This window comes from Choloepus didactylus, chromosome 5, assembly GCF_015220235.1.
Source record: "Choloepus didactylus isolate mChoDid1 chromosome 5, mChoDid1.pri, whole genome shotgun sequence".
Taxonomy (NCBI): domain Eukaryota; kingdom Metazoa; phylum Chordata; class Mammalia; order Pilosa; family Megalonychidae; genus Choloepus; species Choloepus didactylus.
In genome coordinates this window covers 82,612,789-82,633,440 of record NC_051311.1, presented here as the reverse complement: position 1 = coordinate 82,633,440, position 20,652 = coordinate 82,612,789, and the positions used below count along the sequence as shown (strand labels likewise).

Here is a 20,652-nt window from a genome sequence, read left to right as displayed (position 1 = left end):
GTCACATATATTTCCTGTCATTTTATGAAAAACGGAGAAAAACTGGCGTGTAGAAAAGCTGGCAGTTATCTATTTTGTGTCAAGTTTTCTAATGCAAACACACTTTGATGTTTTGACTGTTAAATTGGCTCTGGCTAGGCCAATTAATGTCGGTTACTAAGGTAAATGTTACCTTTTCCACTGGATATTAAACCAAACCATTTCAACCTTGGTTCTTTATAGCATAAATGAACTTTGTAGTGAGTGTGAAGTACATTGATCAGGGTAACAGAAACTGGATCTATCAATCAACCAAGAAGTCTGAAACTTCTTTTACTATATTTAGATCAAGAGATTTATACAGCTCCTGTTCCAGGTAAAGACACGATGATAGGAATAAAGACAGAAATATTAAGATTAATCAGGTAATTTTATTTAATATTTAACATTTAGCAGCAACCAACATGAATATTTGAGAACTCTTCAAATGTTCTGCTGTATAGCTGCTTCAGAAATACACGCACATGATAAATTTGACTGTTCATTGCCAGAAATTAAAAAAAAAAGGCTTCAAGAGCAAATAACACTGATTCATACTGTGCCCAAGCACTAGTCAACAAATCTATTAAATTACAGAGGAAAAGGAAATCAAAAGAAGCTTTGTTATCTTATGCATGTCTCCTTATTTAAATGGAAGGCTTTACCTCTTTAAAGCAACAGAAATATGGAGCTTCCTATATACATATATATAGATATGTATCTTAGGATGTGATTACAAATGTAAAATGTTATTATTAAAAGCAAAAGCTAGTCCAAGAAATGTCCACCTGCAAAACTTGCAAGATACAAAGCTAAAATTTATATATTCCTTTTCTCAATTATGAATACTTTCACTCAACATAAATATTTTAACATATATTAATTTTTCTGACATTCAAAATTGTAAAGTCAATATGGCAGAATTGTTAAAAGCACATATGTACAAATATTCTTTTTCCATACATAAAGTATTTGGCATAATTATAACAATCATACTGCATTCACAACTGTTTGCCTTTAATTTTACTTTTTTTTTTTTTTTACACATAATGGTATCTCTTATTAAAATTAACCAGTTATGTACAAAAATACTTGAACATTTATTATAGAAAACCTCTATAACCAGCCTCAACAGCGTATACCTGCTGAATGGTTTCATTAAGAGAATATAAAAAAGTGGTCACTGCCTTCCAGGTAAGCTATCAACAAAAAACAAACACGGTTAAACTAAAAGGAGCTTCCCAACAAAAGAGGGAAAATATTTAACTATGATTTAAAATACAGTTCATATATCTATTGTCAATTGAGTGTTATAAACAGTCAGTAAAAGAAAAAACAAAGATACAAAATACATTACTACATACAAGGTGCTTTTTTCACACTCCTACGACTGTGACATTAGCATTGCTATCTAGATCTAAGATTCTATGTTGCTAAATTCAAGCTAGAGTAGTCTACAGCCATCCTCCTTCAACAAAAGGACAACAGGACCAGCTAAGAAGACAAGCTTCACTGGTAAGAAGAGAGAATTGTGAGGAATTTTTTTATTTTTGTGCAGAATTGAAAGTTAATGCCCTTGCTTTTTGAAAGTCCTTTTGCCATTTAATCATGCTAATATATTTTCTCTAAGGTTTTTTCCTTCATTTACGCTATTGATTTAATACTGTCCTGTATTGATTCCTGAATTCTTGTTAATGGGACACATTAATTTGTGCCTGTTTAATACTTGAACATCCGCTCTTCTTCAATGACAAATTTTGTATAGGAAACTATCAAGTAAGGAAGCACAAAATTCAAGTAAACATTTCTCCTGGGGTCTTTTGCTGATTGGAACTCTGAAAGTAAATTGCACCTTAAAAAGAAATACAGTAGATACCACAGTGTCAGGGTACTAAAGGATTCACCAACCAATTCACAAAGTAGAGTTTTAAGAATGTAGACAGCTGTCAAACGTCAAAAGTAACCTTAAAGAAGTAATTTGTTTCAAGAACAAAACAACTTCCAGTCCCAATCCTTGCAACCCCTTAAATATATTGTCTAACTAGCCTGCTTTAACCTTTAATTTTCATGATGTGCACTGATCATTTTGCTCGTGCAAAGAGCCAGAAAGCTCACCTTATTTACAGAAGTCTTCTAAAGTAAGAACCATTGTGTTAGAATGTGCAGTGATGTAATAAGCTTTCTCGGAGTATCAAGTATTCAGTAGAAAGTATACATTATCACACATTGTATTGTTTGACAACATTGTATTGGTTTTAAGATTAAACTAAACTATATAAAAAAAGAACCTGAAAAGATACAAAAGTCTTTCTCACTGTCACGTTCAAATGAGAAACGTTTTCATGAAATTCAGCCATACCTCACGTAACACCTGGCATTCTAGATCAGTAATTTTTAGTATTGCGCAACATATTAATAAGCGAGTTTTAATTTCATTCATTTAAGGGAAAATCTGAGTAAGTTATTAAAGTGCCTACACTAAATGTCTTCTCATCATACTCACTATTTTGTAAACGGCCAAGAATTCATTGAAGGTAAAAAGAAAAGTGACTTTTATAACTGAGAGACTTTCCGGGGCAGGGGCCTCGGCCGCGGGCCGGGGTCAGTCCTCCGGGTCCCGTTCTCCAGGTGGCTGGATCGCGCCGCTAGAGGTTTGGGGGGCAGGGCGGGGGGCTCGGAAGCGACGGGAATGGAAAGGCTGTGAGGTAGCGGGACCGGGCGCCGCAGAGTCCGCTCGTAGACGCTGTACGGGGGCGGAGTTTTACTCTCCTTGCGCACGGGCTCCTCCGGCCCTGAGTAGCACGGCACCGGCACCGGCACCGGGGCTGCGTGTTCGTTCACCTGATTTTCAAAGCCTGAGGTTTCCGACATGCTACACCGGCTGAGAGAAGAAATCCCACTGCTGTAGCTGCCCGACAAGACGGGGGAGTTGGACGTCAGTCCTGGGGAGTGATACTCCACTGGAGAGGGGGTGAAAGACTGCACAGAGCCCTGCTCAAGGGTAAAATGGAAAAAGGGGGGTGGAGGAGACAGAGAAGCAAGAAGGGAGACAGAGCGGAGAGTCATTGAACATCCAGACTCAAATTCTGAGTGTTGTCATTCAGGGCACTAGAAACACACATAAGGAGCTCATCTGCCAGACTCATCATTCATTCAGTTCACTTCACTGATCCCTTTACTCCTTATCATTTTCAGGATAGAAAGAGGATAAAAGTAACCCAGAATAGAATTGAGAGGCATATGATTAGTCCTATAGTTTGGTGGTGCTTCAGGCCATCGTTTCTCCTTTCTAGTGCAGCAGGGCATGAGCTCACAACTGTAAGACAGGATGCAGAACTTCCTGAGGACATGTGCATGGGACACTCACCACCAGGCACCTCAGGAGGCACCGTAAGCCACGCACTTGCTTTTTGGGCCCTAACTCTGGACTCTTGACCTTAAGCTGCAAACTGGCAGCCCTCTAGTGCTAGCCTGAGATGTGAGTTGTTTCATCTGCATGGTGAGTTTTCTTTCTTTATTAACTGAATTATTTGAAAATTTTTAAAAATAGGAAGATTTCACATAAAACTTCATATTCCTGGAATTTCATAAAGAATTGGGAGTTCTGGCAATATCAGCTCATATTCTCCTGATGGAGATAAGTTTTTGAAGTGCAGCACAATCCCCTTTAGATGGGACTATTCTTCAGTTTGTTACAGTCCCCACCACTCCATATTGTGTTGCACCCAGCCTCCTTCATTCAATTATGTTAGCTGTCTGTCCCCATTTGGCATACAGATTTGCTACTTCTCCAATTGGTGTTCTAAGGGGTATAAGTCCTGAGAGGTGAAAGAGGGAGCCACTGGGAAATGCTGCATGTCCTATCCTCCTCGTGCACTGTCAAACCATATTAGCATGATAAAGTCTTACAGTAAAGAACCCTGGATAACTTTGTTTAGCCAGGTGTTTTCTAAACTTACTTGATCACAGAACCTTTTTCCACTTACCAGAAAATGTCCTATACACCTCATGTTTATGGAACACACTTTGAGAGATGCTGCCCTAGACTAACTTTACCTTGCTCTCTTTTTAAACAAGATACTGCCGGCGGACACAAATCCTTTCATTTAGCAGGAGTCTAAAATTAAGCACGCTCAATTAAGAGATCCAAATTCAAAATAAGGCAGGCAAACTCAGTCTTCTTCATAGGGTTAACTCCATCATTTAATTGCTGGGGAAAAAAAAACAACTAAACTCTTAGCAGTTAAGGCAGCAGCCTGCAGTCCAAGCGTAGCTAAGCTAATAACTTGGTAGCAGTGTGCCCTCTAATGTAACTGAGGGATTACAGCACAAACATTTGATCTATTTTCTCTTCTTTCAAACCCCATTTGTAAGGACATGGCTACAAGACTATGCATAGCCAATAAAAATATATGTAGGTCTACAGAAAGATAGTATACACTACCTTGCTTGATTAGGACTGTTTGGTAGCTGCTTGAACATTTTCAGCCCTTGGGTTCTTTTTATTTCTTAAGAATTAATTTCTAAGCTTTCTTATTGTCTTATTCCTACTCTGCAAAATCAAGGTGAAAACCACTGATGTTAATTCCATAGCAACATGTGGGAGCACTTTGCTAGTAACAGTAAAAAAAAGGTGAAGATGTGGAAGTGGCATGTTGCTTTCCTTCACATCACATCAAGATGCCACTCTGTGGTTTCCAGAGACAATGTTGTTCCATGTGCTTTCTGATTTAACAGCCTCATTGCAGAAAAACAACAAAACCAGCAAATAATTAGCACTCGCCAGCAAATTTCTATACCAGAAAATTTGGCAATGCACATTAAATCACACTTTGTGATTTTCTTTTCTTTTTTTTTTTTTTTTTTGTCTTCCAGGTTCTCAATTTCTGTCATCAAGTATCCTTAGCACCACAGATGCATTGAATTACAACCTGCCCCTATGTGGTTTTAGAAGCTAATTTGTCTTTTTCTTTCACATTAGCTAGAAATATCTCATCAACAAAAAAGACATGGAACATGTAAATCCTAAGTACTCAGATACCAAACCATTCTTGCAACACTCATTTCAGCCTCCTATTTGCTTCTGATGCAGCAGCTCTGAACACCAGCCTTTCATATGTACTGACAATTCTTGCAGCCAGTCTGATTCAATTTGGATAGAAACTAAATATTCTTTATCTTCATGAGGCATTTTGTGTGTTCAGAGATGTTAAACAGACTATGTCTACATACCAATTCAAACATCTGACCTTTAAAGCTTTCCAATCTGTTGCCCAGAAATGTTTTTGTTTATTTAACCTCCTTGCTTTTCAGTATCAAGTACATATTTCTAATGTAAAAGATATCCTTGGTATAGAATATTAGGGGAGAAACAAGTTGGATTTGGCTCTCTCAAAATGAGTGGGGGTGATGATAAAAAAGCACAGGAAAATATTTAGTAAATTTTGATTATTGATGTTTTTCAACTTAAGCATATGTATATATTTTAATGTATCTTAAACCAAAAGACCATGCTGAAAATGTGCCAGGAGGTGCACTGGGTCCATATTGCTTTCCTGGTTCAGTGTATACACTGACTCCAGCTTGTACATTCTCATCTCCACCCTTTGGAGATGAGAATGAGACTGATAATCTGAAAACAAGTGGCTCATGCATGGTGGAGGCTCCCCAAAGGAAAAGCCATGTGCTGATTTCTTACCCATTTTTCTTGATCCCTTCTTTATATGTTGTTCTTTTCCTTGTCTGTGTAAATGAAAGCATTTCTTGATATATTGGGGATGAATTTTACAGAAAAAGGGAACTGGGGGCCAGACTCGAGCCTCAATCTAAAGAAGGGCCTGTACCTTCATTGGAGATCGCCCAGCAGTGGAGGAGGATACCGATGTCGTGTGTCTCGCTGGTGAAGCTGTAAACAGAGACAGGTATCATTTCACTGCCCTCTATGTGTACAACTCCAGATAGATGATCCAGTGCATAAGGATGTCCTAGGCAAGAATGGGGAAGAAACTAAATGCTGCCTGTCATTTCTTCCAAAAGATGGCATTAAAAAGACATGGAACAATCAATGAAAGTTAGTGGTGCATACATGAGGCTTGAACCAAAGTGAGAGGGCCCCAGATGCTCCACGGTCCTTTCTGTTACCCCAAAGTCCAGATGCTTCTCCACTCTATTCATAAGGTGCTCTTAGATGTGAGGTGACAGGGAGGAGTGCTTGGAAAAGGGCTGCTGACTGTGGCTTGAGCAGCAGCGGAACACCCATGTCACCAGGCAGTTCACACCTAAGCCCATGGGAATATATTTATACCAATCTCCCCTGTCACACCCTCCATGCTCCCAAAACACAGAGAAAACCCTTGGCCATAGCCATACAAGAGTTAATCAGTTTTCCATTTCTCCCCATAATGCCTGTACTTAGGGTTCCCCTTCATTCCCCTGGGTGGTGGTGCTCAATGGATTTCATCATCATGGCTGGGAAGAGCTATCTCTGTTTCTCCTGCCAGATTATCAAGCCCTACACCTAGGAATCAGTATGTGTGATCACACTGCTCTCCACCTGTGTGTCTGTGGATCCAGTCCAGCTCTCTAAAGCAAAATGCATGCAGTAAAAGCCTCCCAGGACACAGTCAGTAGGGTGAGGACTAGTCAGATTTCCCAACTCCACCCAGAGAGGTTTCAGTGAGTTCAGAGTATGTTGCTCTGTGATTAGCTGCCTATCTCCAAGCTGCCACAGTGTAGGTTCATAACTTGTTAGAAAACAACAGAAAGGCTGAAGGAAAGACAGACAGTTACAGGTCCCCACAATAGCGACCACAGATGATGACAAAAGGACAGACCATGAGAGCAACCAGTACAGAAGGGACGGCAGCCCTGCCAAAAGTTAAGTTGGGGGCTGTAAGGTTGCCGCATGCTCTGATTCCCTAAGGGATCAAGGAGAGTGGCCTACTGGCACACTGTGGGGTTGTGCATCCTTCATCTTGTGCACAGGAGCACGTTGTCAGAACGTGTCAAGTTCTAACATCAGTGTTAGCTCTCCCAGTCCATCATCTGTGTTGTGTTGATTATAGAAGAAATTCATGCATAGTCACCCTGATATGCTAATGCCAATTATCAATAAGCTTGAAAGCCTGAAGTTATTTCTTGCTCTGTTTAAAGATCTCAGATACCTTGCAATAGTTATTGGTGACTTTTAGCTTTGACAAGTATAGAACAAACTTGGTGGCACATCGTTTGCTTTAAAAAGAGGGAGTCTGGGGGAGGCGGGGCAAGATGGCAGACTGGTGAGCTGTATGTTTTAGTTACTCCTCCAGGAAAGTAGGTAAAAAGCCAGGAACTGCGTGGACTGGACACCACAGAGCAATCTGTCTTTGGGCATACTTCATACAACACTCATGAAAACGTGGAACTGCTGAGATCAGCGAAATCTGTAAGTTTTTGCGGCCAGGGGACCCGCGCCCCTCCCTGCCAGGCTCAGTCCCGGGGGAGGAGGGGCTGTCAGCTCCAGGAAGGAGAAGGGAGAATTGCAGTGGCTGCTCTTATCGGAAACTCATTCTACTGATTCAAACTCCAACCATAGATAGACTGAGGCCAGACACCAGAGACTCTGAGAGCAGCCAGCCCAGCAGAGAGGAGACAGGCATAGAAAAAAAACAACACGAAAAACTCCAAAATAAAGAGGATTTTTGGAGTTCTGGTGAACACAGAAAGGGGAAGGGCGGAGATCAGGCCTTGAGGCGCATATGCAAATCCCGAAGCAAGGCTGATCTCTCTGCCCTGGGCACCTTTCCTTAATGGCCCTGGTTGCTTTGTCTATTAGCATTTCAATAACCCATTAGATCTCTGAGGAGGGCCGTTTTTTTTTTTTTTTTTTTTTTTTTAAATCCTTTTTGCTTTTTCTAAAACAATTACTCTAAGAAGCTCAATACAGAAAGCTTCAAAGAATTGAAATTTGGGCACGTCAAGTCAAGAGCAGAACTAAGAGAGCTCTGAGACAAAAGGCAATAATCCAGTGGCTGACAAAATTCACTAAACAACACAACTTCCCAAGAAAAGGGGGGTGTCTGCTCACAGCCACCATCCTGGTGGACAGGAAACACTCTTGCCCATCGCCAGCCCCATAGCCCAGAGCTGCCCCAGACAACCCAGTGTGACGGAAGTGCTTCAAATAACAGGCACACACCACAAAACTGGGCGTGGACATTAGCCTTCCCTGCAACCTCAGCTGAATGTCCCAGAGCTGGGAAGGGGGAGCAGTGTGAATTAACAGAGCCCCATTCAGCCATCATTTGAGCAGACTGGGAGCCTCCCAACACAGCCCAGCAGCCCAGAACTGCCCTGGGGGGACGGCACTCACCTGTGACATAGCACAGTCATCCCTCAACAGAGGACCCGGGGTGCACAGCCTGGAAGAGGGGCCCACTTGCAAGTCTCAGGAGCCATACGCCAATACCAAAGACTTGTGGGTCAGTGGCAGAGACAAACTGTGGCAGGACTGAACTGAAGGATTAGACTATTGCAGTAGCTTTAAAACTCTAGGATCATCAGGGAGATTTGATTGTTAGGGCCACCCCCCCTCACTGACTGCCCAGAAACACGCCCCACATACAGGGCAGGCAACACCAACTACACACGCAAGCTTGGGACACCAATTGGGCCCCACAAGACTCACTCCCCCACTCACCAAAATAGGCTAAGCAGGGGAGATCTGGCTTGTGGAGAACAGGTGGCTCGTGGACGCCACCTGCTGGTTAGTTAGAGAAAGTGTACTCCACGAAGCTGTAGATCTGATAAATTAGAGATAAGGACTTCAACTGGTCTACAAACCCTAAAAGAACCCTATCAAGGTCAGCAAATGCCACGAGGCCAAAAACAACAGAAAATTATAAAGCATATGAAAAAACCAGACGATATGGATAACCCAAGCCCAAGCACCCAAATCAAAAGACCAGAAGAGACACACCTAGAGCAGCTACTCAAAGAACTAAAGATGAACAATGAGACCCTAGTACGGGATATGAAGGAAATCAAGAAGACCCTAGAAGAGCATAAAGAAGACACTGCAAGACTAAATAAAAAAATGGATGATCTTATGGAAATTAAAGAAACTGTTGACCAAATTAAAAAGATTCTGGACACTCATAGTACAAGACTAGAGGAAGTTGAACAACGAATCAGTGACCTGGAAGATGACAGAATGGAAAATGAAAGCATAAAAGAAAGAATGGGGAAAAAAATTGAAAAACTCGAAATGGACCTCAGGGATATGATAGATAATATGAAACGTCCGAATATAAGACTCATTGGTGTCCCAGAAGGGGAAGAAAAGGGTAAAGGTCTAGGAAGAATATTCAAAGAAATTGTTGGGGAAAACTTCCCAAATCTTCTAAACAACATAAATACACAAACCATAAATGCTCAGCGAACTCCAAATAGAATAAATCCAAAAAAACCCACTCCGAGACATATACTGATCACACTGTCAAACATAGAAGAGAAGGAGCAAGTTCTGAAAGCAGCAAGAGAAAAGCAATTCACCACATACAAAGGAAACAGCATAAGACTAAGTAGTGACTACTCAGCAGCCACCATGGAGGCGAGAAGGCAGTGGCACGATATATTTAAAATTCTGAGTGAGAGGAATTTCCAGCCAAGAATACTTTATCCAGCAAAGCTCTCCTTCAAATTTGAGGGAGAGCTTAAATTTTTCACAGACAAAGAAATGCTGAGAGAATTTGCTAACAAGAGACCTGCCCTACTGGAGATACTAAAGGGAGCCCTACAGACAGAGAAACAAAGACAGGACAGAGAGACTTGGAGAAAGGTTCAGTACTAAAGAGATTCGGTATGGGTACAATAAAGGATATTAATAGAGAGAGGGAAAAATATGGCAAACATAATCCAAAGGATAAGATGGCCGATTCAAGAAATGCCTTCACGGTTTTAACGTTGAATGTAAATGGATTAAACTCCCCAATTAAAAGATATAGATTCGCAGAATGGATCAAAAAAAATGAACCATCAATATGTTGCATACAAGAGACTCATCTTAGACACAGGGACACAAAGAAACTGAAAGTGAAAGGATGGAAAAAAATATTTCATGCAAGCTACAGCCAAAAGAAAGCAGGTGTAGCAATATTAATCTCAGATAAAATAGACTTCAAATGCAGGGATGTTTTGAGAGACAAAGAAGGCCACTACATACTAATAAAAGGGGCAATTCAGCAAGAAGAAATAACAATCGTAAATGTCTATGCACCCAATCAAGGTGCCACAAAATACATGAGAGAAACATTGACAAAACTAAAGGAAGCAATTGATGTTTCCACAATAATTGTGGGAGACTTCAACACATCACTCTCTCCTATAGATAGATCAACCAGACAGAAGACCAATAAGGAAATTGAAAACCTAAACAATCTGATAAATGAATTAGATTTAACAGACATCTACAGGACATTACATCCCAAATCAACAGGATACACATACTTTTCTAGTGCTCACGGAACTTTCTCCAGAATAGATCATATGCTGGGACATAAAACAAGCCTCAATAAATTTAAAAAGATTGAAATTATTCAAAGCACATTCTCTGACCACAATGGAATACAATTAGAAGTCAATAACCATCAGAGACTTAGAAAATTCACAAATACCTGGAGGTAAAACAACACACTCCTAAACAATCAGTGGGTTAAAGAAGAAATAGCAAGAGAAATTGCTAAATATATAGAGACGAATGAAAATGAGAACACAACATACCAAAACCTATGGGATGCAGCAAAAGCAGTGCTAAGGGGGAAATTTATAGCACTAAACGCATATATTAAAAAGGAAGAAAGAGCCAAAATCAAAGAACTAATGGATCAACTGAAGAAGCTAGAAAATGAACAGCAAACCAATCCTAAACCAAGTACAAGAAAAGAAATAACAAGGATTAAAGCAGAAATAAATGACATAGAGAACAAAAAAACAATAGAAAGGATAAATATCACCAAAAGTTGGTTCTTTGAGAAGATCAACAAGATTGACAAGCCCCTAGCTAGACTGACAAAATCAAAAAGAGAGAAGACCCATATAAACAAAATAAAGAATGAAAAAGGTGACATAACTGCAGATCCTGAAGAAATTAAAAAAATTATAAGAGGATATTATGAACAACTGTATGGCAACAAACTGGATAATGTAGAAGAAATGGACAATTTCCTGGAAACATATGAACAACCTAGACTGACCAGAGAAGAAATAGAAGACCTCAACCAACCCATCACAAGCAAAGAGATCCAATCAGTCATCAAAAATCTTCCCACAAATAAATGCCCAGGGCCAGATGGCTTCACAGGGGAATTCTACCAAACTTTCCAGAAAGAACTGACACCAATCTTACTCAAACTCTTTCAAAACATTGAAAAAAATGGAACACTACCTAACTCATTTTATGAAGCTAACATCAATCTAATACCAAAACCAGGCAAAGATGCTACAAAAAAGGAAAACTACCGGCCAATCTCCCTAATGAATATAGATGCAAAAATCCTCAACAAAATACTTGCAAATCGAATCCAAAGACACATTAAAAAATCATACACCATGACCAAGTGGGGTTCATTCCAGGCATGCAAGGATGGTTCAACATAAGAAAAACAATCAATGTATTACAACACATTAAAAACTCGAAAGGGAAAAATCAATTGATCATCTCAATAGATGCTGAAAAAGCATTTGACAAAATCCAACATCCCTTTTTGATAAAAACACTTCAAAAGGTAGGAATTGAAGGAAACTTCCTCAACATGATAAAGAGCATATATGAAAAAACCCACAGCCAGCATAGTACTCAATGGTGAGAGACTGAAAGCCTTCCCTCTAAGATCAGGAACAAGACAAGGATGCCCGCTGTCACCACTGTTATTCAACATTGTGCTGGAAGTGCTAGCCAGGGCAATCCGGCAAGACAAAGAAATAAAAGGCATCCAAATTGGAAAAGAAGAAGTAAAACTGTCATTGTTTGCAGATGATATGATCTTATATCTAGAAAACCCTGAGAAATCAACGATACACCTACTAGAGCTAATAAACAAATTTAGCAAAGTAGCGGGATACAAGATTAATGCACATAAGTCAGTAATGTTTCTATATGCTAGAAATGAACAAACTGAAGAGACACTCAAGAAAAAGATACCATTTTCAATAGCAACTAAAAAAATCAAGTACCTAGGAATAAACTTAACCAAAGATGTAAAAGACCTATACAAAGAAAACTACATAACTCTACTAAAAGAAATAGAAGGGGACCTTAAAAGATGGAAAAATATTCCATGTTCATGGATAGGAAGGCTAAATGTCATTAAGATGTCAATTCTACCCAAACTCATCTACAGATTCAATGCAATCCCAATCAAAATTCCAACAACCTACTTTGCAGACTTGGAAAAGCTAGTTATCAAATTTATTTGGAAAGGGAAGATGCCTCGAATTGCTAAAGACACTCTAAAAAAGAAAAACGAAGTGGGAGGACTTACACTCCCTGACTTTGAAGCCTATTATAAAGCCACAGTTGCCAAAACAGCATGGTACTGGCACAAAGATAGACATATAGATCAATGGAATCGAATTGAGAATTCAGAGATAGACCCTCAGATCTATGGCCGACTGATCTTTGATAAGGCCCCCAAAGTCACCGAACTGAGCCATAATGGTCTTTTCAACAAATGGGGCTGGGAGAGTTGGATATACATATCCAAAAGAATGAAAGAGGACCCCTACCTCACCCCCTACACAAAAATTAACTCAAAATGGACCAAAGATCTCAATATAAAAGAAAGTACCATAAAACTCCTAGAAGATAATGTAGGAAAACATCTTCAAGACCTTGTATTAGGAGGCCACTTCCTAGACTTTACACCCAAAGCACAAGCAACAAAAGAGAAAATAGATAAATGGGAACTCCTCAAGCTTAGAAGTTTCTGCACCTCAAAGGAATTTCTCAAAAAGGTAAAGAGGCAGCCAACTCAATGGGAAAAAATTTTTGGAAACCATGTATCTGACAAAAGACTGATATCTTGCATATACAAAGAAATCCTACAACTCAATGACAATAGTACAGACAGCCCAATTATAAAATGGGCAAAAGATATGAAAAGACAGTTCTCTAAAGAGGAAATACAAATGGCCAAGAAACACATGAAAAAATGTTCAGCTTCACTAGCTATTAGAGAGATGCAAATTAAGACCACAATGAGATACCATCTAACACCGGTTAGAATGGCTGCCATTAAACAAACAGGAAACTACAAATGCTGGAGGGGATGTGGAGAAATTGGAACTCTTATTCATTGTTGGTGGGACTGTATAATGGTTCAGCCACTCTGGAAGTCAGTCTGGCAGTTCCTTAGAAAACTAGAGATAGAGCTACCATTCGATCCAGCGATTGCACTTCTCGGGATATACCCGGAAGATCGGAAAGCAGTGACACGAACAGATATCTGCACGCCAATGTTCATAGCAGCATTATTCACAATTGCCAAGAGATGGAAACAACCCAAATGTCCTTCAACAGATCAGTGGATAAATAAAATGTGGTATATACACACGATGGAATACTACGCGGCAGTAAGAAGGAACGATCTGGTGAAACATATGACAACATGGATGAACCTTGAAGACATAATGCTGAGCGAAATAAGCCAGGCACAAAAAGAGAAATATTATATGCTACCACTAATGTGAACTTTGAAAAATGTAAAACAAATGGTTTATAATGTAGAATGTAGGGGAACTAGCAGTAGAGAGCAATTAAGGAAGGGGGAACAATAATCCAAGAAGAACAGATAAGCTATTTAACGTTCTGGGGATGCCCAGAAATGACTATGGTCTGTTAATTTCTGATGGATGTAGTAGGAACAAGTTCACTGAAATGTTGCTATATTATGTAACTTTCTTGGGGTAAAGTAGGAACATGTTGGAAGTTAAGCAGTTATCTTAGGTTAGTTGTCTTTTTCTTACTCCCTTGCTATGGTCTCTTTGAAATGTTCTTTTATTGTATGTTTGTTTTCTTTTTAACTTTTTTTTTCATACAGTTGATTTGAAAAAAGAAGGGAAAGTTAAAAAAAAAAAAAAAGAAAAAAGACAAACAAGGAAAAAAAAAAAAAAAGATGTAGTGCCCCCTTGAGGAGCCTGTGGAGAATGCAGGGGTATTCGCCAACCCCACCACCATGGTTGCTAACATGACCACAGACATAGGGGACTGGTGGTTTGATGGGTTGAGCCCTCTACCATAAGTTTTACCCTTGGGAAGACGGTTGCTGCAAAGGAGAGGCTAGGCCTCCCTGTATTTGTGCCTAAGAGTCTCCTCCTGAATGCCTCTTTGTTGCTCAGATGTGGCCCTCTCTCTCTGGCTAAGCCAACTTGAAAGGTGAAATCACTGCCCTCCCCCCTACGTGGGATCAGACACCCAGGGAAGTGAATCTCCCTGGCAACGTGGAATATGACTCCCGGGGAGGAATGTAGACCCGGCATCGTGGGATGGAGAACATCTTCTTGACCAAAAGGGGGATGTGAAAGGAAATGAAATAAGCTTCAGTGGCAGAGAGATTCCAAAACGAGCCGAGAGATCACTCTGGTGGGCACTCTTACGCACACTTTAGACAACCTTTTTTAGGTTCTAAAGAATTGGGGTAGCTGGTGGTGGATACCTGAAACTATTAAACTACAACCCAGAACCCATGAATCTCGAAGACAGTTGTATAAAAATGTAGCTTATGAGGGGTGACAGTGGGATTGGGAATGCCATAAGGACCAAACTCCACTTTGTCTAGTTTATGGATCGATGTGTAGAAAAGTAGGGGAAGCAAACAAACAGACAAAGGTACCTAGTGTTCTTTTTTACTTCAATTGCTCTTTTTCACTCTAATTATTATTCTTGTTATTTTTGTGTGTGTGCTAATGAAGGTGTCAGGGATTGATTTAGGTGATGAATGTACAACTACGTAATGGTACTGTAAACAATCGAAAGTACAATTTGTTTTGTATGACTGCGTGGTATGTGAATATATCTCAATAAAATGATGATTAAAAAAAAAGAGGGAGTCTGTTTTCTTCATAAAAAAGAAAATAAAAAGATGAGGTGCAATAGAAAGATGAGGTGCAATAGAATACAGCAGATGAAACTTGAATGGTCAATCTGAAAAATCCATGAAGGAAATAGTGCTAAACTTTCTCATATTTCCAGGCCAATTCTATTCTAGACATATATTGTTGAAAAGACTCTCCCCATCACTAGACTAGGTAGAGACAGTACAGTAGGGGAAGCCCTCTTAAAAACTGTCACATGTATAGGTTACCAGGCAAATGGCTTATTGCTCAGGAGGAAAGGGGACCTGTTATTACTATAAATACCCAAAGGAAGTTTTGTAAGAACCATTTTCAATGGTTCTCAAATCCCAGTGGGGCAGAAGAATCACCTGGAAAGTCTGATCAAGTTCAGATTCTAGGGTCTTACCCCAGAAATACCAAAATTTTGATTCAGTAGTTCTGAGCTTAGGCCCAGGAATTTGCTTCTTAAACCAGTATTCCAGGGGACTACAGTGCCCTGAATCACCATTTGAGAAATGCTGCCCTTGAAAACTTCTCCAACCAACACATAACTACAGGTGCAAGGTAGTTGTTCTCACAGCCTATCAAGGTTACTGTTAGCCTGTCCTTAATTAGGGACAAACTGTAATCTTGGTGGCAGTCTGGAATAAGATTGAAGGAAGTGGCTGAGTTAGCAGAGGCTGATAAGAATGGGGTGGCTAAAGCAAAGGATAGAGAAAATGTTAGTGGCTTAGCAAGGTTAGGGCACCTCCCCAAATTGTGAGGATGGTACTGTGGAAGAAAACACCCTACAAAGTCTGTCTGAGGTTTATTAAGAATGGACCACGCTTGACTCAGTGACATTCCTTTCAAAATTAAGATAAGAATAGCTGTACAGGGAAGGGGGAGAACATTGTAAGTGAATTGTGCGTTTTTTACTCAGAAACCAAATGCCTACCTTTCCCTGAGGAATTCAGGACAAGTTGGAGTAGACAGTAAATATTATGTTATAAAAGTGAATATTAAATGCTTCAAATACCCACCAGTCTGTGTGGGTCTTGGAGGGACAGGGGGAGAGATAAGCTTCCCACTATCCGACATGTTCTTGGCTTCTTTCCCACTGTCCAGGCTCCAGCTGCTAGGGGTGGGATTCACAGCTGGAAGGGAATAACAGAGCTAAAAACACATGGTCCAGCTTTGCCCTTCAAACACGTGAGATATTATATTAGAAGAAAGTCAGAATTATCCAGAATGAAAAAATCAACTGGATTAAAAAAACAGGAGACCTCTTGTATACTAAAGCTTTATTTAATTGGTTACCTAACAGTTACAGTTGACATTTAATTGGGTGATAGCACATCTTTCTATTTCCCTCAAACTGTCAAAAAGAACTATAAATCTCTACGTTGGAGTGTAAAACTCGTTGAGAACTACAAATGTGTTTAGACGCTGGATAACAGATGGAAGATGTAGTCACTGGACTATTTTAAAACTTGGTTTTTAGTGGGAATTTCTGGACAAATGGCAACTGAAAGGGAGAAGACAGTGACATACTAATATTTCAAATATCTGGCAAAATAGTTTGGAAAGAACAGCCATGCCAGGCCATCCCATCAACCAACCCTTGAGGAAAGGACACTTGTTCCTGAAATCAATGAATTATAGTGCAGTATGTCCCCAAAATAATTTAGAAAACTGATAGTATTATTCCTTTTTTGTAATTTGTCTGCTCTATGCTTCCAAAAGATGCAGTAATATAGAGCAAACCTGTTAGGAACAAGGAAAGGACACAAGGTTATAAATAGCTGCTCTACAATGAAGTTCACAAAATCAGTAGCTTGCTCCCTGTACAGACACTGCCATCTACTGGCTATGTCTAGGATTTCAAGATTATACCACCCTTCACCCACTTTCATATAATGGGATAGAATTACCTTAGAGTATTTTTTTTCTTCTGTTGCTTTAAAAATTTGCTTTGTGTTTTTCTTTGGTAAGGAGATAAAAAAAATACCACCATTCTTAAATTCTACAGCCTAAGATCAACATTACAGCTAAATCTGTGTTTAAAAATAATTTTGGCTAGGTCTCACTAACTTTCATCTCCCAAGGAAAGTTTTAATGTTACTATGTCAGTGTACCCAAATGACAATACAGTCTAGTTCTTACTGTGGGCAATTAAAGTGCACTTCACTGGGACATTTCATTAGGGACCCTTGATTCATTGGCCCATGGGACTTCTCCTATTTTTGAGGTTTGACCCTAAGAGAAGTGAATGGGTGACTTGCTGCAAGTCCTCTGACCCAGAGTTGAGGAAGTCACACTTAATCTGCTCTTCCTCTTCTGTCCTGTTGCATAGACTGATGCTAATTGGCTATTTATGGCTATGAGTGTGTTTGGTTCTCATTTTTTGCATGATCTTGAGGCAGGGCACACTCCATTATGTACTGGATTCCAATTCTGAAATAGCATTTAATTGTACAAGAGCCATGTCTGAGTCACAGCAAAGAACAAATGAGCTGGCGGAATGAGCTTTGTAAGGGAGATGAAGGGACCAAAAAATAAGTCTGGGAAGTTGCTATTTTCATTGGGTGAACAAATAGCCTAATTGGCAACTTTCTTTTAGAATGAGCAGAAATTGCCTCAGTGACTCACCAAATGGCACCAAAAAGCCATTAAACAGAGGAGTTCCTCTTGATCACACTGTACTGTTAAAGCCAATAAGAAAACAGTTTTTGAAGAATGGAGCAGGAGTAACTGTCCTTCATTAATCTCCTAAAGAGCAAACTAGTCCTGATAATTAAAGATCTCCAGAAACTGCCTTCCACACAGATACATAAAAAGACTGGAGCAGACGAAGACAAAACAAACCCTTACCCATTTCAGGATTGAGGTCCAGGCTGGCTTTGTACCCACCTTTCTCAGGTGCAGAAAGATAAGGGTCACTGCGAGGCAAAGCCCCATCTCCGATATGATTAAACAGCATCCTCTGGAAAGGTACAAGAATCTATTTTTATGATGCAATACGCTGCCATGTGAGACCTTTTAGAAAATGAGATGATTATCTCATTACTGAAACTTTGTGTTCAAAATTTTTATATGGTATGAACAAAGAATTCATTTATAAAAGGCTCCTCTCCCCCTTTTTTCATTAAATGTTTTGAGAAACAACACTGTCTTTAACAAGTTTGTGCTAGATTTTAAATATTAATGCTAAGTAAATTTCATAATAAAATATAGAGGAAAAATAAATAGTAAATATTGTTAAGCTGTAAAGCTCTTCATAAATACAAATGCTAGTCTGGCAATAGGAAATGCAAGTAAGAATGAAAGGAGACACATTAGCTCAAAAATCTCCAGTAAATGGACTTTAACTTCTTCATATTTTAAATCCTCTTACATTAAAAGATAAGAATGGCCAATATTCTACAATTTTTTTTTATCTACAAAAATGCCAGCTTTACATGGTTCTAGATGTCCTGAAAAGCCAATGCACAAAAGGAATCCATAATACTGAAATTTGGGTAACATACACACTGCCTCAAATTTTGCCAAAAGTGGAAATCCTGAGAAGCTAACCAGGAAAGCTTTGAGTCCCCTCCCTGCACCAGCCCACCCCCCCCGCCCCGTGCCGAAAACATGTTCTCCTAGAGCAGATGGAACAAACTGTGAAATTCCCTTGCAACATCAGGTGACAAAGGGAAATAAAAATGGTTAGCTGATTCAGCCAAACACACTCAGATATAATTTCTGTGAGACATCAGTGTAGTGTAGGTGAGGTATCCTGGGACTTTCAGGAAGATCACACAATCAGCAAAGATAAACCAATGAAGCCAAATCCCACTTGCTCTCATCCATTTCCATCTGCAGCTACAGACTTCTGCCAGGAGGTTGTAGAAAAACAAAGAAATTAGCTGGGGTCCAAATAACTCTTCTTCTCTGCTCCTAAATTATTCCCAAACAATCTGTAAAACTGAGGGCTATATATGAATCTTCAATTTTGGGGAATCACCTTTGATTAAAAGCCCTCAAAGTGCCCAGAGGGCCAAGCCCATGGCCCTGTCTTCCTTCAGAGGAAGAGGGATCACCTCAAACCTGATCGAGCAGGAGGTGAGGGCGTTGCTTCCTTACTTCTGGAAAGGCCCAAGGACTCAACCACATTCCCCTCCATGCATTAAAGGACAATGCCAAAGGCAAATAGAAATGCCCCCTACACTCATGGCTTCCTCTGAAAGGAATCAATTGCAGCTTTCTCAAACTAAGTAAGGGCCAAAAAGAAACACTGCCAGGCAGCAGCATGCTTCTCCTCCAGGGTCTTCCAATAATGAAAGAAGTTTCCCACAGCTTCTGCTATAGACACTTAAATGCACACACAGATACAACTCACCCAACTACCTTCTTCTGTTTAAGTAGCAGCAATGAATTATAGAGCCAGATAAGGGACTGGGAAATTTCCCAGTTCCCTCTCAGCTTTGCTGCTCAGGCAACAACTTGTATATTCCTGTCAGTATTATGGCTCAAAGAGAAACTGCTAACAGAGAACAGAGGTGTAATCTTCACCCAGGTGGACTTGTCTCATACAACCCATCTGGTTGCTTCTGGCAGCTTAAGTTTGTTTCTGCAGGGATGTGTAAGCAATTCCAGACTCTCCGTATTTTCTGGTCTCTATGTCCCTCAAGGACTACCTGAGAAGGCTCCACGGGTGTTGGATAGATGGCACTGCACGGTCTCTCTCTTGGGGACAAGCAAGAGTTTTCTCTGGAATGTTTGTGTTTGTCAGACAACAAAGGAGAAGCTATAAAGAAAAGGAAAGAAAGAACTATCAGCGTGGTGGTGGTGTTGGACCTGTGTGGAGGGGAGAGTCTGAGGGTTGTGGCACAGTAGGGCAGTTTAGGAAATGACAGCCATAATTCCCTGGGGTTGGAAGGTTCTCTGGGCACCCTTCCTCTGCCCCCCGGCCTGGCACTGACCTCTGGCACTTGATGGAGCAGAACTTGTCACATTAGGTGAAGCAGAGTGAGTAGAACTCAAGCTTGAGGTAGATGGACTCGGCTGTAAATACGTGGAGAGCTGTTATACCTTTTTTTAGAGGCTTCCAACAACAGTGATATATTTGAAACACAACCACCAACACTGTTTTCCAAATTAGCAAAATAAGGTAAAAAGGTCATTGAGAAATACAGAAAAATCTTAACTCAGACTGGTAGGGAGGCCTGTCTCATCCTAGAATCCAAAGATCCAAGATTTTGACGACTGCAAACGCATTTGCGTGCGTTTCAGCTACATACGGTAACTTAGGACCAGTTAGCAAAGCACTCCCTGGCTGAAATGTAAGCAGAATGGCTCCCAACCCCGGGCACATAAATCAGTGAGTGCTTCAAAAAGGTATAGACTGTGCCTTTTCATTATCTCCAGAAAATGTGTTGTTAGCATAAATTTGGCAATATGTATCATGTCCCTTTCCCAAAGATGGTTGTGAGGAAAATGTCATCTTAGTTATTCTGAATTATCATAAATGCCATATTAGCAGTGTCTCAAACATTTCTGTTATGGTCATGCTGGCTCTAA

At 40.1% G+C, this 20,652-nt stretch overlaps 1 protein-coding gene across 4 annotated transcripts in view; it reads right to left on the bottom strand.

Annotated features, from left to right (window-relative positions):
* Positions 1-390: 390 nt before the first annotated feature.
* Positions 391-20,652, bottom strand: part of DOCK4 (dedicator of cytokinesis 4) — a 460,132-nt gene continuing 439,870 nt past the window's right edge. For 2 of the 4 annotated variants that reach the window (XM_037836356.1, XM_037836354.1), the window contains exons 48-53: positions 20,055-20,136; positions 19,770-19,879; positions 18,001-18,073; positions 16,131-16,244; positions 5,862-5,923; positions 391-3,009 (exon numbers count right to left, since the gene is read on the bottom strand). In XM_037836356.1, the coding sequence (XP_037692284.1) occupies positions 2,572-3,009; positions 5,862-5,923; positions 16,131-16,244; positions 18,001-18,073; positions 19,770-19,879; positions 20,055-20,136 (879 nt within the window). In that variant the 3' untranslated portion in view covers positions 391-2,571. The remainder of the gene's footprint in view (positions 3,010-5,861; positions 5,924-16,130; positions 16,245-18,000; positions 18,074-19,769; positions 19,880-20,054; positions 20,137-20,652) is intronic. The other 2 variants (XM_037836355.1, XM_037836357.1) reach the window with 2 other exon arrangements.